Source organism: Macaca thibetana, chromosome 12, assembly GCF_024542745.1.
Source record: "Macaca thibetana thibetana isolate TM-01 chromosome 12, ASM2454274v1, whole genome shotgun sequence".
In the NCBI taxonomy this organism is placed as follows: domain Eukaryota; kingdom Metazoa; phylum Chordata; class Mammalia; order Primates; family Cercopithecidae; genus Macaca; species Macaca thibetana.
Window position 1 is genome coordinate 90,993,316 of NC_065589.1, and position 22,792 is coordinate 91,016,107.

General features: G+C 41.4%; 1 protein-coding gene across 4 annotated transcripts in view; it reads left to right on the top strand.

Moving 5' to 3' along the window:
* CACNB4 (calcium voltage-gated channel auxiliary subunit beta 4) overlaps positions 1-22,792 on the top strand; it is a 267,014-nt gene that overhangs the window by 121,821 nt on the left and 122,401 nt on the right. The window contains exons 1-2 of one of the 4 annotated variants that reach the window (XM_050752466.1): positions 1,658-4,277; positions 6,244-6,403. The exons of 2 other annotated variants lie outside the window; for them this stretch is intronic. In XM_050752466.1, the coding sequence (XP_050608423.1) occupies positions 6,398-6,403 (6 nt within the window). In that variant the 5' untranslated portion in view covers positions 1,658-4,277; positions 6,244-6,397. Of the gene's footprint in view, positions 1-1,657; positions 4,278-6,243; positions 6,404-22,792 lie in introns of those variants that run through there. One more of the 4 variants, XM_050752465.1, reaches the window with a different exon arrangement.

A 22,792-nucleotide genomic window follows, 5' to 3' on the forward strand; every position in this document is an offset into this window, starting at 1 on the left:
CACACAGTAGTCACTTAGTAAAATTTAAACAAAAACAGAGAACAAAATAATTCCCAAGACTGAATTGGCAAACAGAGACCTTGGACTTGTGTTCTAGCCCATGGAGACAAGAAGAGAACTAGCCTTGGCTGAGTCCCAACATTATTCCTTTGTCTCTTCTCTGAGCTCTTGCAGTTCTGCTATAGAACACATAACTACACTGGCTTTGAACAGTTAAATTCCCAAGAAATTTAGGTGGAAAATTAGAATCAGAATTGCCTTTTGCTTCTAAATTTGCACCAGTTTGTCTTGATCATGGCTATCTAAATCTCATAGCTAATCTTCTCACTTTTGGCTTTTCTCTCCTTCTCTCTGTCCAAACAAGTGGAAAACAGAAATACCTATCCTTTGTACTCTACTGTCATTTTCATGGGTTCGCTCTATGACAAAGCCCAGCACTGGGTAAGGAAGAGGGACTTAATATCCCTAAGTGTAAAGCCCATGAAAACGAACTGAAAGTAATGTTTCCTTGTGATACAAAACAGAGCTGTCCTAATTTGTTGAGGGCCATGCCATTTCCTCCACTGAATTAAGCTCAGTTGAGGCATTTGTCAAATTGCAAGGATACCTTCCCCATCATGAATCACGTGACATTTATAAACAGAGTCATAAAGACGATGCTTTTTCATAGGGTTTTTTTGAGTTCGAACTGTTGATCATAATGAGAGATAACTGAAAAAGAGTTGAGTCAGAAGTACATTCAGCAGGGCATCCTCAGAATCAGAGGCAGCCCCCTTGAGGCTATGCAGTTTTGGAGGCTACTCAGTAATGAGAGGTAGGTGGGTTTCTGGGAAGCACCAGCACAAGATAAGCCCCAAGGTTTTCAAACTTGTTCTCACTGTAACTGCAGGTGGGAGAAGTAGGCCAGAAACGGGGTGGTTTCTCTTTCATCTTCTTGACCATCATTCAAATGGGGAACTGTTAAAGTCAAAACCAAGAAGGTACCAGTGTCTTGGTTGCTTTTCACCACCTGCTGCAGTGAAGTGTGAAATTTGGCCCTAGGAACTTGAACCTGCTGGAATCCATAGACCCTTTCACTAAAAGCCAGGGACTGGAGGTGATCTGAAACAGGCCCGGGAAGCTCCCAGGGACCTCTCACTACTTCTCAGCCTTGTCTCAGTTTAGAGAATCTTGGGACAGAGATAGTCAGTTCTAAGATCTTTCTAGAGTTCTGAGCTCACTTTTCTGGAACTCCTTAGAGTTCCTCTGGGGAGGTTCAGAGCTGAGTGTCTCACTGGGGTTCCTCTGGAACTCTGGGATCAGCCCAAATATTGGATTGAAACCCTTAGGTGACTCATAGGTGTGGTGCTGATTCTGTGTAGATACAGACCCTAGGGGAAGACTCCCCCACCTGTGATCTGATTTTTAGTTATCAGCTGTGGGTGAACAAAATGACTTCTGATGGGATAATTTGTTTGAATGGAAGGCGTGGGAAAAATAGGAATTTCCCCAACACAGTGACTTCTCTCTATTTCACCAAATTCCTCTTGGGAACACGCCTACTGCCCCTCATCTTGAAAACTCTATCAAGGAGGAAGTAGGGGAAGGAACACTCCAGTATAGAACATATGGCTTTGAATAAAACAATTCAACCTTTGTAGGCACTAGAAGGACCAGATAAGGAGACTCCTGTTGTTCTCCCACCTCTTACAGTTTATGATTCGGAGTCCAGCACGTTTCTGACTTCCTGGGAAGCAGGCAGAGCCACGCTGCCCATGCTTCACATCTATTCTTAGTTAGAGGAGTTGGGTGCAGGAGGGACCACAGCCTGCTATGCGTGATCCAGTGCCTCCCTGCTGACATCCCGTCCTGGTCAGACTCGCTGACTGCATGCATTAGGGTACCGTAAAGTGCGCCCCTTCTCTTTAAAACTTCCTTTAGGCCCTCACACTGGCTATAGGGAGTGCTCCACGGCAGCCATCCACAGAAGAGCTGAGCTATGTACAGTTTATCCAATTGGGAACAATTTCTCTCATCTTGATGAATTGTGAAAGTGGGCTGCCTCTGTCTTCTCCCCTTAATTTAGATGTCCATTTAACATAATCAGAGAATACCTATACTTGGAATTGCAGTGGTAAAGTCGGGAAATGATCTAGAGAATTTCAGAGAAAAAAAAGACCGTCTTGTCTCAGTTTTCCGTTGATTCTGGTTGAAATACCGTATGGCTGTAGTTAGAGAGTTAATAATTAAAATAAGAGTCTAACACGTGAATTTGAGCACAGCAGCCCTTTGATCCGGTCCTCTTGGTGTATAGGGGAGGGAACCGAGGTTCCACCTGGCCAGGGACTTGCTCCAACATGCATCCTTGTCGACAGGTAGGGCCAGCACTGGGTTTCTCTCTATGGAATCCCGTTGACTGCACTCATCCCCTGCTGCTGTCCTCCCTCCATGGGGGCACAGCCTCAGAGGTGACAATCTGTTCAAACCCTACCATTTTGGGATTCTGAAGGACAGCAGCATCATCTTGCTGTCATTTATATCTGAAAGTGGACTAGGTATTGATGCCACTCCCAAGATGTGCAACTCTGATTGAAAGACATGAACGGGTCAGCACAGACCTGGGAGAACTATGCTCTGCTCAGCTGTTGTAGCCCTTGTGTTGTTTATTATTTTGACTCAGGTTTGTTCCTTTAAGAATTACGCTTTTCAGAGATACTGGCTGGAAGGACAGGCCTCCTTTCCTAGGTCCAGGGCCAGCCAGTTACTCCTGTGCTGAGCTCCCATGAACTGCAGCCAATGCCTTCCAGCTGACAAAGCAGCTTCTCAATGGTAAGTGTTTATGTTGCACTTTAGATTTGCAGAGTTCTTTCCCTAAGTTATTTCTTACCTCATTTTGGCGGCTGAAGAAACCAGAGCCCATTGAGGTGGTGACTGACTGGTCCAGAGTCATCTGACCCATTAGTGGCAAAGCTGATACGGGGGACTCAGAGCCTCTGAGTTTCTGGGTCATTACTTACCCAGTCAGTCATGCAGCTGCTCTAAAATATGTTCTGTGCCCCTCGCCAGCTCCTTTGTCCCCTGACTTTAGCTAGCTTCTTTTAGAGTGGGCCATAAAGCTCTCCTGTGTCAAAGCTGCAGCTTTTTTTTCTATCGGTTGACCAGAAAGTTCTGAGTACCTAGAGAAACTCCATCCCAGGCTGCTGCAATGTGGGACCTGTCCTAGGTCAACTTGAGTTGCGGTGTGGCCACAGCAGGCGGAGGGAGTCTGACGTTTCTATTTAGGTTTTGGGGGAAAGACCAATGCCATTTCAGGATTATTGAAGATTTATGTATGGAAGGGCATGAAGAATTTACATGAAAACATTGGCTGTTGCTTAAAGTTGATTAAAAACATTCTACTACAGAGCATTAAACATTTTGCGTCTAAAAGTTGAGAGGTTTTTGGCTTCCTTTTCGAACTTCACCAGTTGGGACACAGAGCTCTTTTCTTGCCAGTGAGGCAGAGACTTCATCGAGAATATTGAAAACTTTTACTATAGAAATTCCCACAAGAAATATTACCATCTGTTTATTCTAGTCATTTTTTTCTTCACCTTGGGTTTAAAGATTTTTTTTATGACTCATTGCCCTTTTGACTTAAACGCATCTGTTAAGTACAGATGTTGAATGAGATTAGTATCTGTTTACCTGTCTTTACATGATATTCTCTGAAAATAAAATCTTTCCTTTGCTCCCCTCTCCAATTGTGAATTTAATTAAGAAGATGAGCAGTTGTGTTTGGAGTATTCAATAGTCTGCCTTTCCAAACATTCCACGCAGCCTTTTGGATATTGATAAGTGTTTATTGTAGAACTAACAATACAGGCGAAACAGGAAGCAGCTCTTTGCTGGGTAGGATGCTCCGAGGCGCCCTCCACTCTCCGAGGGAACGCTCTTCAGCTGACTGAAGCAGGGAAGCCGAGCCAATCAGAGGCCGCTTTCCTAGCTCAGTCACCAGTCTGTGGTTGAGGAAGGGTTTTGCTTTTTGTGCTCTGTATTGGGAAGGCAGATAAAATGCCAGGTCTGGACTGCCTCTGGGGATAACCTCACCCTGTGGGATGTGAATGAATAGCATCTTGCCTGGTAAATCCACAGGAATTGATAAGGCAGGCGCAGTTCTCCCAAACAGGCCTTTTCTCTTTAAGCTCTAGCTGTGGTTTCTGCAGCAATTTTGTTTTTGCCTTGAAAGAGGTGCTCTGGATTATCAGACCTCCATGTATGACAATTTGTACCTGCATGGAATTGAAGACTCGGAGGCTGTAAGTATTTTCATAGATAGCTAATTCCCTCTCCCCTCCTCTTCCTCCTCCCACTATCCCCTTCACCATCCCCCCCCCTTCTTATTTCTTAGGCAACGCAGGGAACATGGAGCAGAAAGCTAACATCATTCTGGGGCTTGCTGGCTGCTGTGTAAATGTTCTCTGTGTAGTTTGTAGGTAACTGAAATTATTTATTGTCAAGCAAAAAAGAAATTAGGGTGATGGCAAAGCATCTTAAGAGTGTAGGCTCTTTGAATTTATACATTACCGGGTCCACATTTGATCTCACCAGGGGTAACTGCTCCTTGTAGACTGGTTTAAACTATGCAGAAAGTGCCTATGTTTTCCAATAGCAGGGTTCATAGAAAAGCCTCATTCATTATATAATATACATTGTTCGTTGAGCTAGCATGAATGGAAGTTCCTGAGCTGTAGCTGTATTATTATGTGCTTTCTGGCCCAACAAGCAGTGCAGATCTACTGCTTCTTTGTTAAGGAAATCAGATGCAAGGGTTGTGGCCATACAGCACCCCAGTGCAGAGGCAGTGGGCAGTGTTCCTGTACTCTACCTTGGAAGAGCGAAGTAGACTCACATGTGTTTTGGGTTAGAGAACTGGATTCCTTCTCCCCCCTAGGTCAGGTTCATGCAATCTGTTAAAATCGGGATGAAATAATTTCCTGAAATCCCTAAAAATCATACCACAGACTGCTAGCTTTTGAATATAGGGTAAAGCTGATAATTGAGTCTTTCTTTTGACTCTTGCTGGTGGTAGTTCCTATGTTTTTCATCAATACACAGAAACGTCGCGAGGTAGAATGGTTGAGGGTGGTTAATGGGAAGTGCTGTGAGGAGTCTGAATTTTATGGGAGTGCAGTGCCATACATGTTGCTACATTTGAAACAGGAGTGTGTTATATAAGATTCTCTGGCTAAACCACCAAATAAACAGGTTATAACAAAAGAAAAAAAAAAAAAAAGCCCTGTGGTGTACGTCAATGCAGACGTATATGTCTAATGATGTGCTATCCATGAAAGATAGGAATCCTCAGTTCTGTTAAGGCATTCCGTTTTTCCTTCCTGTCTGTGTGTTTGCTCTAACTCTAACTCTGTTTCTGCAAAGTCTCTCTGCATGTTGCCCAACGTGCTCATAAATGATCAGACTGTCAGTGTATTGCAAGGGACCGTAGTCTAAAACATTGGCGGCTGAAATCAAGAAGGTCCACACTTGCCGGTGGGGTGGGGGATTGGTAAAGGCAATTATAGGAGTTCAGGAAGCCGGCTTCCCGGGCTGGGTTCTTCAGAAGGCCTGATCACTTCTTCTACCCTTCTCTGCTCACTCAGTTATGAAACCTGTGATGCCTTGTGAATGATAAGTTTTATTTTCGGCCATTGATGTTAAACTTGAGCAGGCAGTGTGTTGCACCGAAGTGGACTGGAGTCATTTTAGAAATGCCTGTAGAAACTGGCTGCTGTGAAGAGTTGGCTAGGAACTAATATATCCAGCTCCTTGTTCTCCAGAACTGTATAAATTTCAGATGCACTGGTTCAGAGGGGGAGCCATTATAAGTATGAAAACATTTTATTTTATTGCTATTTTTTGCCTTTGGGTCCAGTCTCACAGGACAGCTGAGTTTTTCTGTAGGATGGGAAATGAAGAGTGCAGTGACTTGACTCGGTGGCGGTAGTTGATGGCGGGTAGTGCTAGGTACTGCAGTGCTGTACTCCTGGTGACTCAGTGGTGACCAGCAGGCTGAGATCCTCCGGGCTATGCACATCCGTGGAGGTGAGGAAGGTGGGAAACGTGAGGAGTGGAGATGGGCATCTGGCAAATCCTCAGTTGAGAGTATAGGAGGCTTTCAGGGGGGCGGGATTGAAACCGTGTCACATAAATCAGAGGGGAAGACAGAGATGTTCGGAGGGGTGAACTGACTCTGAATGCTCATTTGAGTTTATTTGTTTTTATAAGGAAGAATAATGTGATGTGTTACCCAAGATGGTGTGAACAGAGCTTCAAGCCAATGGAGAAGACTAGGCCTAAATAGCTGACCTGGTGAAGTGACACATAAAGCCACACCTGGAGTGCCACCTCCTCAGCAGTCTTTCTCAGTGCCAATGCATTTATGGCTGTAAGTGTGGGGGGTTGTCCAGATGGAAGCAGAGCTCTCGGAACAGGTCTGGTGGATAGGCGTGGAAAGGCTTTTCTCAGATGGCCAGCTGCAGTCCGAGAATATACAGGCACTAAAAGCTGAGTACGGCACTTCGGTTGGGGGTGGGGGTTGGGGAACCATCCGCATATGTCCTGCCACTCTGTGCTGTTGAAAATGTCTTTGTGGGGTGTGTGGGGGTTCACCTGTGATAAGCGATTATTTTCAATGTTTTCACACAGTAAGCTTGTAATAAGATCATCTTGCCTAGGGGCTATTTTATTCCGAATAAGAATAACACATTATTATACACTGTTAGCACCTCACATCCCCACAGTGGGAGAGAGATTTTGGTACTGTGATGCAAGGCCTTTCTTAAGAGTTTGGTCCAAAAGTAGATATTATGCTCCCAGTGCCCTAGATTTTAGTTTGTAACCTCCGTGTTTCACATACTCTCTATATGAAGAGAGAGGAAAAAGAAACGTGCCAAAACACACTCAAGTCTGGCATTTTAGATTCTTGAGTCCTGTGGAGCCTTTTTGGGCAAGTCCATTAACTTCTGCTTTGGTGTCCAGGAGGATAGTTAAGAATCTGGATTACAAGGAAGTGCAAAAGATCATTCATTCGGTGCCTCACAGCAGGGCCCTGCTTCCGAATAGGAGATTTCACACAGAGCATCACCTTACTTCTTGTGTTACCTTGACATGGATGATGGAGTGTGTGCTTCCAGGTGAGCCCATACCTAGCCCAGGCTGGTTCCAGTGGGTCGTGCACATCGACTCTTCCTACATTGGCTGCTATATAAGAGCTGCCTCTTCTACCTTCACTGTCCCCCACCGTGTCTTAATAAAAGTCCTGGCGGCCAAGAGTTTTTTCATGGACTGAGCCCCCCATGTACACTATACTATGTGTTTTCATCTGATTTGCAGTAGATTTCATTAGACCTGCTCTTTAATGTGTACACGTATTTCATAAATGGATTCATTGTGTATTTTGATGTTAGTGGAATTATTCTGGGAATAGATTTATTTTTCATTCATCAGGTTTATTACACAAACCGAGGGATGTTCTTATGGGGATCCATGGAAGCAGCAGAGAAAGTTACCAAAAACCTACCATCCAGAAATAGTCACTGTTAGTATATTGCTGCACACCCTTTCAGATGATCAATCCACATATATGTAAATAGGTCAGTCTCAACCTGCTACTGTGTGTTGCATCCTATTCTGTTAAATGCTGTTCTCACTTGAGAAAAATGTTGAGCATACTAGGACTAGAACTGGCCTGCACAAGAGACGCTTTGCAAAATTGAAAGCTCCTACATGGACCTTCTGGAATTGTGAGCAGTTTGAAATATAGATTCTTAGGGTATATTGTAAAGTGATGCCGGGGTTAGTTGCACATAGAATTAATAGTTCATTTCTCTGACACAATTGCTTCCATTTCTAAATGCTTAAATTCTAAAGCATTTAGAAGGAGAGACCTGATCTTTTCCTGTGAAAAAGATGATCAGATCATCATTCAGGGCAATTTCCAGAGAGGAAAATGTAGTCTTTAAGTGTTTTCAATGATAGAAAGGAATCATAATATATTGATTCATACTGTTAGAAATTTAATGTATGTAAAAGTTACAGCAAAGGTAAATTTTACAAACAATATGTATGTATAACAATATGTGAGTGTATATATAAAAGCACATGTTTAAATTTACATGTACCTACACATTATAAGGATAGCTTTGTGTTAGTTATTTAAACTATTTATTTTCTATAAGCTGTGGAACTATGTATGTTTGTCTCAATGTCTGTGCACCTCTGCATGCATATGTACTGTTCATCCTCGTACCTTCACCTACATTCATATACAGATATGTTCCATGCATTGCTAATTGATGGTTAATGCTAAGTGGGAGATTTCCACTGTGGAGCTTTTGGAGAAGGAAAATTAGCTGCTTTTGATATGAACAAAGATACCCAAGAAAGCTGAAAGACAACGCAGCCACAAGAGAATAAAGGATTGCTCCTTTCAAAGTATAGTAATTTTAAATATGAAGATATGTCCTTGTGCTTGCTAGGGAGGTGGATAAACTTCAGAGAGAAGGATTTATATGTTTAGGGGCATTCGGAAGACACTTTAGGGATTTAAGGATTAGATTTCTTTTGGAAACAAGAAGGCCAGAGGTCTGTATGGTTTGGTGGATCAGAGCATCCCTTCTGTGGTCAAAAAGTCTTTCTGGTCTATTTATAGAGAAGGAGGACTGATTTGTAAGAGAATCCAAGGACTGGATGTTGGCATCTCTGACCAGAGAAGAAAACCAAATGTTGCTCCTGGTTTGTGTAAGGAATTTGACTCAGAAAATCAACTTGTTTTACTCAGCTGAGCTATGTTGGTGTTTGGCTAGGATGTGTTAAGTAAGTGATGAACAGGGCTTTCTCTTCAATCAGCAGTGATGGTTTTCTAAAATATAGATTGAAATTATTTCTAGATATAACTGGCATGGAGCCAAAGAGAGAAATTCCTTGAATCGATCAGATCCTATGAATTTGCTGTTCCAGCTTGTCAATCTTGCTGCTTTCTTGTTAATTTTCTGTTTTTGAGTCACAGAGGCAAGAATTTGGATCAATCCTCGCCAAGTACTTCCGTGTCTCCTTTTCTGCTGCTGTTATTATTATTATTAGATTATGATGAGTCAATCCAGGATTTTAGAATAAGGTCCTGTGACTCCCTTTGTATATACTCAATGAACATTCCATTATTCTGTGGTGCAAGACATTCTGTATGAGGGTCAGCAATAACTGTGAAAAACCATTCTTTTAGGGTGAAGGTGGGGAGGCTTCCCATTGCCTTAACTCTTCTCTTTCTATGGGGTTCAGCTTGGACCTTATTTCTACGTGGACAGTTCTCCCATTCTGGTCACTATCTCCCCTTTACTGCCTCTTACCCAGATGAACAAGGCCACCTAAGGAGGACAAGAGGATATAACTGGACGGGTTATCATGTTTCATTCTCTTCTCTTCCCTCTCCCACTAGTCCTTTAAAATAATCATCAAGCCATGAACTCAGATATCCATGACGTTAAGTTAGAAATTGTACCAAGGAAGTGCTACAGATACAGGCTCTGTGTTCTCATCTACATCGGCTGATTTAGGGGCCTTTCATGTGGTTGCATCAGGCTCTGGTGGCTGTGAAAACAGCAACAGCTGTAACCTGCCACACTAGAAAAAATAAATTCATTGGGTGAATCCCTGAGTTCTCACAGGAGGCTGGGGCACTGCTGTGTAAAGCTAGTGCCCTGTCCTCAGAACAACTTAGTGTGTAAAACCTAAGGGAGCTTACAGTTCCTATAAAATAATGACAACTTTGAGCTTTTTAAGACTTTGAAGGGCGTGAGTCTAAGATAAAACCGTGTGGCTATTTTTACAGTACATATTGGTATGCCAAAAGAAGGTAGCCCAGATAGCTCACGTGACAATTTTTGAGATCTAAATAGACCAATACTTGCTCTTGCTCTACATTTTATATTTTATAACATAACTGTATAGTTTTAGTTATAAGTATTTTCCTCTCTTTTTAAATGGTGCCACATTGTTAGTACTTCCTGTGTCCTTTGTTTTCTTTTGTGTCTGGCATCAGAAATATTGAAAAATCTTATATTTAAAACAGGATGTTCTGAATTTGCTTTTACCCTTTTCATTCAGAGGAGTTGATCCAAGGGATCCACTCAGACACGGAGACTGGCGACTGTCAATTACTCAGGAGCTTGTCTGTGTAGTTTGTAAAAAAAACCAGTTCTCTTATTTTGCCTTTCTTATGCCTGTTATTCCTTAATCTCTCTTTTCTTTTTAGCCTGAGCATCATATAGGAAAAAGATTCTGACCTTCAGTGTTATTACTCTATTGGCAGCTTTGTTGAAAAGTTTGGTGAGTGATAAGGTTGTAGTTGAAATTGTTTCTAGATCTTTTTAAATCTCCATAAAACTTAAAAATTTTTGTCTTCTATTGGGCATATCTATCAGCCAGGAAAATTTCAGGTTTACTTTTTGTACTTTGTGTTATGAAAAAATGGTGTAGTATAATAGTGTCCTGATAAAAAGTGGAGACAGATCAGGCGCAGTGGCTCACACCTGTAATCTCAGCACTTTAGGAGGCACAGGTGGGCATGTTGCTTGAGCTCAGGAGTTTGAGACCTGTCTGGGCAACATGGCAAAACCCCATCTTTACAAAAAAATAAAACTAAAAAAATTAGCGGGGCATGGTGGCGTGTGCTTGTAGTCCAAGCTACTCAGAAAGCTGATGCGGGAGAATCGCTTGAGCCCAGGAGGTTGAGGCTTCAGTGAGGTGTGATCTTGCCACTGCACTTCAGGCTTGGTGACAGAATGAGACCCTGTCTCAAAAAAAAAAAAAAAAAAAAAAAAAGTGGAGACAGTGCCGTATTGCCAGGGATTGAATCCTGACTTTCCCTTTCCTACTTTGTGGCCGTGGGTATATTTCTTCAACTTTCTGTGCCGTTGTTTCCTCCTCATGCCTGTCAATAATAATTGAACTTACTTTTTGGGTGGTTTTGAAGATTAAGTTAGTTAATGTGTATAAAGCCCTTAAAATCAGATAAATGTTATCTGCCATTATTGTTATACATATAATGAAAATACTTACAGTTTCGGTAACTAAATATGCTCCTTCCTCTATAGGTTCTGTTAGTCCAACCAAATTTTTTGGTTTATTTTCAGAGCCCTTGCATGGTTTTTGACAGTGATTTCCAAAAATCTTATAGTGGTTGACAGGTAAAAGAATTCAGTAATCCCCGAAGACCTTATGATTAGTTCGTTGTATTTTGTTTTAGAAAAGCAGGTGGTAAAGTGTAATTGAAGAACACTGCGAGGCCAGGCACAATGACTCAGGCCTGTAATCCCAGCACTTTGGGAGGCTGACGTGGGTGGATCATGATATCAGGAGTTCGGGACTAGCCTGGCCAAGATGGTGAAACTCCGTCTCTACTAAAAATATAAAAATTAGCTGGGCATGGTGGTGTGCGCCTGTAATCCCAGGTACCCGGGAGGCTGAGGCAGGAGAATCACTTGAACCCCGGGAGGCAGAGGTTGCAGTGAGCCAGGATCACGACATTACACTTCAGCCTGGGCGACAAAAGCGAAACACCATCTTAAAAAATAAATAAATAAAAGAAAAAGATAAGAAGAAAAAGAAAGAACGCTAGGAGTTGGAAATCTTGGTCTTTGCCACTTCTTAACAGTGATCGTGGTCTAGTCACTTAATCTCTGACTCTGTAATCCTCAGTTTTTCCCTCGTATAAAATGAAGATGTTTGAGTAGATCATTTTCTAAGGTTTCTTCACATGCAAAATTTTGTACTTTTTGCTGATAAGCAGTTTCTTCAGTTAAGATAAAAATGTCACCATATGCCATTTGCTTTTTGAAATGATCAATTACCACGGTGTTTTGTACATACTGGGTAAGGTGTCAGTGTTCAGACCTTGAGTCTGGATGTTTGGCCTTTTCAGTTTCTTTGATGGAAGCAGGTATGTGTGGTGCATATCTTTGAGTAGAGTAGATGTTTGAAAAGGAAAATGTTTTATTTAAGACTTTGAATTCTAGAAGCCAAAAAGGATGCTTTGTCTATTGCTCGTTCGCTTGCCAATACCCACGGTGCACTTCCAGCCCACAGTGATTTGAGCTTGGAAACACTTGAGTCTCATCTCTAAGAAAAAAAATCAAAAGCAAAAGCTTTCTGAGAAGTAAATTTCTCCTAACTCTTACTGATGATTGAGGAAAGGTAATTCTACTTTAAATTATTTTTCCTTCTTGGCTAAGGTATCTGAGCTCTACACTACCAAGAGTATTGATAAATATTTAAAATTATTGTTTTGTGATTATCCTGCCTAATAATCAAGAATATTTGTTGTTCAGTGTTTTCTTGCTTTACAGAATTTTCTTCAGCTCATTATGATTATCCTTTGGGATGTCTTAAAACCAATAATTCATCAGTTGAAAAACCCCGGGAATATAATCAATTCTAGGAGACATTCATTAATTTTAAAAGTCATTCATTACTTTTAAAAGGAATAATTGTGCCTCACCTGGTTAAGTTCCCTCTATGATAAGATGAAAGGATGCAAAGATGAGAGAGAAAACATCAGTCTTGACTTGAGCCCAATCTTTCAAACATGCCTTTAAATAATGTTTGCATGAAGTAAGGGTAGGCAAATAATTTATCAAGCTAGAAAACTATGGCGAATGTCATGCTAAAGTGGTTAGTACATAAACAGATTAGTTCCCTAGCTTATTTCCAAAGAGTTATTATTGATAGTTTAATATCATCTAATTTCAAATGATATCCTGGAGATTAATGTCTTGGGGTTTACTTGATTCAGTGGTTCTATTGATCCAAGTGATAGAATTAAGAACCTATTTATCAAATTTTCAAATCATCTCACTTGATCATGTTGTTAATGCTTCGAATATAGAAACGGAACCAAGGTGAAGTTGATAAGGTAGGGGAGCACAGAACATTTAATTATGATGCACAGGGCCCTTTGTGAAGTGCCAGGATATTGCAGAGCAGGGTAAGTAATGAAAGCACACAGATCAAGGAACGCTGGGTAGACATTAGATTTCAAAAAGAAAAGAGCACATGATAGTCACGTTTCACATTTAATTAACTAAAAATCAAAAATTTGGTACATAAAACATAATACATATTCTAGAGTGCCAATGACAGTATTTTTCTGTATTGTAAAAATTCCTAACGCCATATTTTGTACTTTATTGATCCAAAGGCACACTTTTCCTCCCATATTTAACATGTCTAACACAGGGCTACATCTTAAAACTAATGTTGTCTTGCAGTTTTATTGGCAGTTTTTTCCCATTAGTGGTACATAATCTAATGTTGAATCTTAAAAATATTGATATCTCAAATTCAGTGACATAGGATTATTTGGGGGAAAATCTTTAAACAATACAAAACCATAGGGTGTAAAAAATTAGTCTTCCTTGATAACTTCCTAATCTGCTCTCCTCCCCACTGGTAGCCATTCTTAACAATTCAGTGGATATCCATTTCTATGCATTGACAAACAGGAATATTTAGAAAAATGTACTTACAAGCAAACTTGTCATATTTGTAATCTTTAAAAATGCAAATAAGATCATAATAAATATTATTATTCTGACTTGCTTTCTTTACCTAAAAATGTACTGTGGATTTTTTTTTCATATTAATTGATTCTTTTTAATAAAAAGTGACATAATTGCTGTGCAGTGTGGTTTAGCCATGATGAATTTTTCCCACTGATAGAGGTTTAGAATGTTTCTTGTTTTTCAGTCCTACAGATAAATGCTACAGTTAACATTCCCCGCCCCCCCCTTTTTTGTTTAGACAGAGTCTTGCTCTGTCGCCCAGGTTGGAGTGCAGTGGCGCAATCTCGGCTCACTGCAACCTCTGTCTCCCGTGCTCAAGCAATTCTCCTGCCTCAGCCTCCCGAGTAGCTGGGATTACAGGCGTGTGCCACCATGCCCAGCTAGTTTTTGTATTTTTAGTGGAGACGGGAATTTCACCATGTCGGCCAGGCTGGTCTCGAACTCCTGACCTCAGGTAATCCACCTGCCTTGGCCTCCCAAAGTGCTGGGATTACAGGCGTAAACCACCGCGCCTGGCCCAACATTCTTTTACATGAATCGTTGTGTACACATGGAGCATTTCTCCAAAACAGCTTCTTAGAAGTAAAATTACTGGATCAAAGGATTAACACATTTTAAGATGTATATATATTGGTGAGCTTTGTAAAACATTTTTCCATTATACATTCTTTTTTGGTTCAGGAAAAAACCAATTTAGTTCAGCCTTTTTAACTTGACATATAAGACTTCAAAGAAGTTTCTTGATTGTGGAGAGCAACTTTAGGATATGACCTCCAGATTCTGTAGGAAGAATTTATTTACTGTCTGTTGTAATAATTTGGTTTAAAAATAACACACAAAAACGTGGGAAGTTTCACATGCCCTCATCATATCAAAGATGAAACAGCTGAGGCCCGGAGAGATTAGGCCATTTGTTTAGAATGACGCAATCTGTAGTAGAAGTGGACCTAGAGCCTTCCTCATATTTCTTTTTATTATTTTGAGACAGAGTCTTGCTCTGTCACCTAGGCTGGAGTGCAGTGGCGCCATCTTGGCTCACTGTAAGCTCTGCCTCCTGGTTCACGCCATTCTCCTGCCTCAGCCTCCCGAGTAGCTGGGACTACAGGCGCTCGCCACCACGCCAGGCTAATTTTTTGTATTTTTAGTAGAGACGGGGTTTCGCTGTGTTAGCCAGGATGGTCTTGATCTCCTGACCTCGTGATCTGCCCGCCTCGGCCTCCCAAAGTGCTGGACTACAGGTGTGAGCCATTGCCCCCGGCCCACATTTCTTTCTAGAGCAATATTTTTTTTATGATGCCAAATTTCAAGGATTAGTACTATAAAAAAGCTGGAATAAACCTGAAGAGTGGTATAATCATATTATTTGTATGGTGCTTGACAGCTTACAAAACAGTTGAGAGTTGGGAGAATCTCCAAAACAGAGATCAGATTGCTCTCTGACCCAAATGGTGAGAACTTTATCTACTTGGAGACAAGATTTGCTTACCAATTTATTTCAAGCTTTTGTTGATGTTGCTTTATGATATGGTTTGAAGTCCCAAGTCGTTGATGGATTAGAATGATAATACACCCATAAAACTTAAATGAACATAAAATTGCAATGCTAGAGAATGTCACAAAGAGGTTTTGTGTTTTAGGGAAATGTTAGCGTTCTCATGATTTGTATGCAGCTCTTGATGACAGTTGCAAGTTACTGCTACATTTGGCCTTAGCCATGAGCATCCGAATTTCATTTTTATTCTCTGCCTTTCTCATTTACGATTCATCTCCATGAGCTTCCAATTCAAAGAAACATTTGCATGATTCAGTAGCAATATTTTTTAAAAGGTAAAAGGAATAGCAGTATTTGCAAAAGGTACGAGGAACTGTAAGTTCTGGGGGTGGGGGTGGAGAGTGTCTCCGACAACATGCTCAAATCAGGATAAATTGAGAGGATTTAAAAAAATGAAAAGGTATTGGTAGAGTGCAAGGAAACCACAAGGGATAGTGCTGTACCCCCATGGCTAGTAAGTGCAGAGTTGTGAGCACTCCTAGAAAGGGTGTGGTTATAGGAATCTGGGAAGACTGAACTGTGTCCAGAAAGCTACCTTGAGAAGGACACAGCTTTCCCTGTAGATGGATACAGCCAACTTTGAAGCATCCCACAAGGAGGAGGCCAGAGAATAAATACCCCAATCTTATTCTCCCTTACTCTGATCCCTGCTAGGGTGCCTTTTGGCCAAACTCAACCAGAAGCCAAAGAGCAGAGCTTACAGGTTAGACACGCAGTGCAGTAGCAGAATGGGGAAGGATGAAGGGTGGTTTAGAGAGGTGATTTGGTTCCATCTGTATTACTGTATTGTCTGAGTGTATATTCACATAAGTTGATGAAATCATACAATTTGAAGACATTCTTTTTTTTTTTTTTTTTGAGACAGAGTCTTCCTCTGTTGCCCAGTCTAGACTGCAGTGGTGCAATCATGGCGCACTGCAGCCTCGGACCTCCTGGGCTGAAGTGATCCTCCTACCTCATTCTTTTGAGTAGCTGGGACTACACGTGCATGCCATCACACCTGGCTGATTTTTAATTTTTTTGTAGAGGTAGGGTCTCACTGTGTTGCCCAGACTGATCTCGTACTCCTGGGTTCAAGCAGTCCTCCTGCCTCGGCTTCCCACAGTGCTAAGATTATAGCCATGAGCCACTATGCTCAGCCTGAAGCCACTCTTTTTTTTTTTGAAATGGAGTCTCGCTCTGTCACCCAGGCTGGAGTGCAGTGGCCGGATCTCAGCTCACTGCAAGCTCCGCCTCCCAGGTTTACGCCATTCTCCTGCCTCAGCCTCCCGAGTAGCTGGGACTACAGGTACCCGCCACCTCGCCCGGCTAGTTTTTTTGTATATTTTTAGTAGAGATGGGGTTTCACCGTGTTAGCCAGGATGGTCTCGATCTCCTGACCTCGTGATCCGCCCGTCTCGGCCTCCCAAAGTGCTGGGATTACAGGCTTGAGCCACCGCACCCGGCCATGAAGCCACTCTTAAAGCACACCTCTGAAGATGCAGGTGAAGTTCTAAAGGAGCTGTTGTTGGTCATCTTCCACTGGAGATGGGTGTTGGCTTTCATGTGTGGGAATAGTTTCACTGCAATCTATCTCCTGGGTTTTCATTCCTGTACTGTTGCTTTGATGAAGACCTTGAGCACTTCAACAAAATGTCCAGTAATAGGAGCAAATAAAAGATTTAAATGTTAGTTTTGTGGAGAAAGCTTGAGAAGCTAAGCTAAGAGGGCTTCCATGATTGCCTTCAAATACCCAGAGGCCTCTGTGGAGAATGAGAAGATAAAGGAGCGTGTGAATGAGACCAACTTGTGGCTTAGATGTGCTCCATTGTCATGGCCAGGCCAGAATAATTTTCAGGATCTCTCCAAATGTCATCACGTTGTGATTCCCACCACATATAACAGTGAGAGGAGTAGGGGGAACAGGGATTAGCAATGTGAGATTTTACAGTTCTGATGATGCCTCCTTATTAAAAGATTTGTTGACTGGGCAGGGGTAGGAATGCTAAGAGGAGCATTTCCTTTACATGGATGATAGTAGCTTGGAGGCCAAGTCTTGCCATTTTTAGTCAAGCTAAAACAGACCCCACGTGTCTCTATTTAAAAATCAACTCTGGTTACTGGTTTCACAGTGTGTAAAATATGTGAAAATCCATTGATGTACATGTATGATATCTGCACATTTCTACATATGTGTTGTACTTTAATTAGAAATTTGGGGAGTGTCTTTTGGGGAAACAAGTGAAACTAATGGAATTCTGAAAGCTGTGATCAGGATTAGGATGGATATAATCAAGGCCCTTTCTTTCCATTGCTAAGACTTGCACAATGTAGAAGGGAGCAGATTCATGCACTCACTAGATGCTGGAATCCTGAGTGCAGAAAGAGCACTAACCCTTGACTGGTGGACCAGTTAGCCAAGGATTGGGACACGTGACCCATCACTGGGACGTGGGAAGAGCATGTGCCTCCAGTCTCTGGAACAGAAGGTGCTCTCATTGGTGATGCTCATGATGGCCTTTTGCTTCACTGCCCTCCCTGGGACCGATCGCAGTAGTGGTGGTCATGTGCCCAAGCCAGCAGATGCCTCACCTCTCTGAATAGCCAGGATTCTTAAGGTAAGGCGAACTAAGGGGAAGTAGATTTTCTCCTTGCTTTTAGCAGTGTCTGCGGGGTCAGAGCCAGGCTGTTCTCAGTGGTGAGAGCTGGTCCTTATGCTTACGGAACTGTGCCAATGGCCACAGCAGAGAGTCAATTCCAGTAACAAGGAATAAAATCATTGCCGTGAGTCGCAGTTGTGTTTTATTTTGATAAGATTCTAAGGTTCAGATGTTTACTCCTGGGAGGGTGTGTGCTTGGCATATGGTATACAGAGACACTCACTGGAGAGGTACTGCATGAGTCTTTAAATATATGTAAGGGGTTTTATGAAAGCTAAGCTAGCATACATATTATATGAACACTGCTTGTATTGTTTCGTTTTCACAGTTTAAGGACATAAAATAATCTACTTAAAATTGATTTCTAATTTTTATAACTCAAATTCTTACATTATTCCTAGTGTAGAGTGCAGCGTTATAAGAAGGGTGAGGCAGATCTTATAACTGAAGTACACTGTTACCATTTGTTATGGGTGCTTTTCATTAGCTGTAATATTTTGAATAAAATGTGTGTGTGTTAAACTCCTTGAATCAGAGCTACAATATAAAGAACTATGCAAATTATGCAAGATATTATAATAGGACTTTATTAAGATTGAATAGTATGTTGATAAATATGATATTGTTCTGCTTTGGTTTTGAAATTACACAGGCATAAAAGTAGCTAAAAAAAAATTGTTCATCCCACATTCCAAATACAAGGTAGGTAAATTTACCCCCAAAATTTAAAAGCAAGAAAAAAAAAGAGTAGGATACACATAAGATAGAAGGAGAATGAGAAATGCATAATCTAGATTCTATGAATGTTTTGATTTATATTGCTTTTAACTAAAATATGTTCTGGCTGTAAGATGTACAAGTAGTTGTTAGATTTTTCATTTGAGTGCTGCATTTACATAGAGAAGCTGGCTTTCAAAATGCCAGCCAGCAGCCAATTCAAATGTGGAAGATTTGAGTCTAACTTAGTGACTAGTTTTGTAAGATGTCTTGAGGAAGTTGGGGGAAGGGTATGCATGGGACACCTTGTTCTGGAAACTCAGCCAGAATTTTGTCAGCTGTGATTCATCTGATTCTTAGGGTATTCGAATTTCCAGTTCCTAATTTAGAGCTTGCAAAGATACTGTGAACACAAAGCCTCACCTCCATGTATTTAATGGAAGATGTATAGTTTTGAAGTTCCAGATTGCCTTCCTGTGGAAAATGAGGACATTCAGCAGGCTGTGGCTATAAACTATATCATTTCTTTAGAAGTATAAAAAGTGTCCATTATCCTATCAGCATTTGTGTTAAATGACTTCTGAGATGCTCTAATCAAGGATGTTGATAGACTTTGGAAGCATTTCCCAGTTTACTGATTGGGCCTTCCTCGAGGTCCTTAGACTCCAAGCAATTATTGGACCTGTCTGTACTGGGAACAGATCAGACACTGATAGGTAGTTCTTTTCATTGTACCTACACTTAAAAATACCTAGCCTCCTATTTGAAAGGAGCCCCTTATCTGTGATCACACATTGTATTGATGTTTTGCAGAACATACTGTGAGAGAAATTATTTGCAGTAGGTAATTGGGAGCCATTGACAGATTTTTAAACTGGAAAGTGGTTTGATCAGCTGTGCATTGGTCAGGGTGGAAGACGGATTTGAAAGCTGTGGAAATAGTACAGGTGTGAGCTGATGGAAGCCTGAACTAGGGAAGTAGTAGTGGGGATAGAGAGGAGGAGGTGAACTGAAAAAATATTTAAGTCATAAATGCATCAGGTTTAATGACTAATTAGCTTACAAAGGAAGAGGAACTCCCACTTTTGGCTTAGGTGACTGACTGGTTGGACAGTGATGCCACTGAGATTGGGAAACTAGGCCATTTTTTTCTGGTATCTTTTCTGCTGACCCTGGGGATCTCAGGTTAGAAGCCAGGTCCAGGATTGAAGTCCTCAATCCTTTAGCCATTGGTTTCTAGCTAAGAAAGTTACTGACTTCATCCCAAGATCATGAAATAGTTTCGTTCTGGACAGCTGGGACTCCCCGTGACCGGGAACTTGCTGCCGAATAATCGGGTTGTGGCTCTATCCGTTCTGGGCCTATACCCATCCTTATATACCCTATTATGCCCTGTTTGGAAACTACAGAGGAAGCTTGCCATGTATTATCCTTTTCCATTAAATGTTTCTTTTTCTATTTAGAAGTAGATTGTAACATTTTCCAGAGTCTCTCATACTTCTTATATGTGGTAGATGAGTTTCTAGCCATTAATTTAGTGTGCCTGTTGATACATGTGAAGAAAACAGGTTCCTAGTCAAATAAGCTTGATAATCACCATACTCTGTCCCTTTCTCAAAAGATTCACAGCACCCAATAACCCACTAATATCTCTTAGCATTCTGCAGTAAATAAACCAAGTAAATTTTATTTAACCCAAAGATATCCCAAACTTACTTGATCTCAGAACCCATTTTTTTCCTTAAAGAATACCTATTAAGTACTTGAATAACTAGTATACTGCAGAATACAATTAGGGAAATGCTGGTTTAGTTATTTACACCAGGCCTAATAATCACTGCAAACCATCTCAGTGTTGTAGATTGAAAGGATTTTGTGAGATGGAGTGAAGTTAACGTTAAATAAATATAGTATATATATTTCTGGGACCTCCCTCTTAGGAGACTTTGATTCAGTTAGTTTGGAGTAAGGCTGAGGATTCATATTTTTGGCAAACACTCCCCAAATCACTTTCATGTAAATTCTTTGAGAAATACTGGGTCAAATTATTGTCTTGGTCAGCTCGAGAGTTTGTGACAGTGCACAGCACTTAGTTTCCTTGTTCTTTGAGGTTCCTGTCCACTTATTTGGGGTGGTAAGCACTTTGAAGTATGAATGTCTTTCTTTAAATAAAATATAATTGGTTTATTCATCTCCGTATCCTTACTCTGCCCTTGCTTGCCTTGTGTGCTTGCCTCAAGACAGGCACTCAATAAATGGTTGTTGGAATGAATTGAAATTCAATAACTTTAATTCCTCCAGGAATCAAGAGGAATCTAGGGAATGGTCAGAAATGATTGAACACAATATATTTATCAGGGATTCCCAAGGGACACACACACACACACACACACACACACACACACCCCACACACACATACACCCACACACCCATGCCCAGCCACTCTACTTTTTTTTTTTTAAATCAAAGTGAATTTAAAATTGGGGGTTAGCAGGTTTAGGAAATTAAAAGGCCTATACTCTTTTTTTTTTTTTTTGAGATGGAGTCTGACTCTGTTGCCCAGGCTGGAGTGCAGTAGCACGAACTTGGCTCACTGCAACTTCCACCTCCCAGGTTCAAGCGATTCTCCTGCCTCAGCCTCCCAAGTAGCTGGGATTACAAGCATGCTTCACCACACCTGGCTAACGGCTAATTTTTGTATTTTTAGTAGAGATTAGGCTTCACCATGTTGGTCAGGCTGGTCTTGAACTCCTGACCTCAGGTGATCCACTGTCTTGGTCTCCCAAAGTGCTAGGATTACAGGCGTGAGCCACTGCACCCAGCTGGAAATTAAAAGGCCTGCATTCTTAAAGGAGCCAGAATATGATGAGACACTCAGCTATATTGATTGTAAAAAAATTGGTGGTAGTGTTACTCTCCCTCCTCCCCTACAGTCCTAGACCCTATTCCTTAGAGTAAACACTTGATAGTTTGTTTCTTTAATAACAGCTTCACTGCATATAAATCACATACCATAGAATTCAGCCGTTTAAAGTGTACAATTCAAGGGTTTTACTATATTCAGAGTGGTAAACTACAGCCATCACCATGACCAATTTATAACATTTTAATCACCCCAAAAAGAAAACTCATACCTATTAGTAGCCACTCCCCATTTCCTTCCAACTCTCTCAGTCCTAGGGGGTGTGTGTGTGCATTTGCCTCTTCTGGATATTTTGTACATAGGGATCCACACAATAGACAGCCTTTTGTGATTGACTTCTTTCATTTAGCATCATGTTTTCAGGATCCATCCATGTTGCAACTTGTATCAGCATTTCATTTCTTTTTATTGCCAAATATTATTCCATTACATGGATAGATCACATTTTATCTATTCATTCATCCATTGATGGACATTTGGGTTGTTTCCACTTTGTGGCTATTATGAATAATGCTGCTGTGAACATTCACGCACAAGATCCTTGGGTATGTGTGGATCATGAGTTTCTTCACCAGTCACATCAAAATGCATCATCTTTAATAATTTCATGTATACTAAAAGTGTATCGAAGAGGCAAGGTGTTTTAAAATCCCACTCCACTGGCCTGAGTGGCCATATCTCAGCTATTTCCATATAATCCTGCTCTTGTCAGTTTGTATGACTAAGCAATGCTCAGTCTCAAGTACAAGAATTGTGGACACTACTCTTCCTTTTGAGAATCTCTTCTCCCACATCCTCTTTATACACTTTATAGACTTTGAATTGCTCAACTCTTTTTTTTTTTCTTCTATTTTTTATTTTTGAGACCATGCCTTGCTCTGTTGGCCCAGGATGGAGGTGACCCAGGATGGAGGGCAGTAGTGCTATCATGGCTCACTGCAGCCTTGACTTCCTGGGCTCAAGCAATCCTCCCACCTTAGCTTCCTGGGTAACTGAGACTGCAGGCGTGTACCACCACACCTGGCTAATTTTTTATTTCGTGGAGATGGGGTCTCACTATGTTGCGGAGGCTGGTTCAAACTCCTGGGCTCAAGCAAGCCTCCAGCCTCAGCCTCCCAAAGTGCTGGGATTGCAAGTGTGAGCCACTGCACCCAACCAAAGTCCAACTCTTATTCTGCTTCTTCTATGAGGTTCCTCAGCTTTTCCAACCTCTTCTGAATTCCCATAGCAGCATTTGCCCCATTCACTTGGGCGTTAGCCACCTGCAGCCTTGGATGGCTTCTTCACCATTTCATGTGTCTGCATGTTATTTCTGCAAACATAGGACTCTAGAGGGCAAGGATCAAGTCTTACCACTCTTTTTTGCCTTCCTTCCCTCAACCCCAA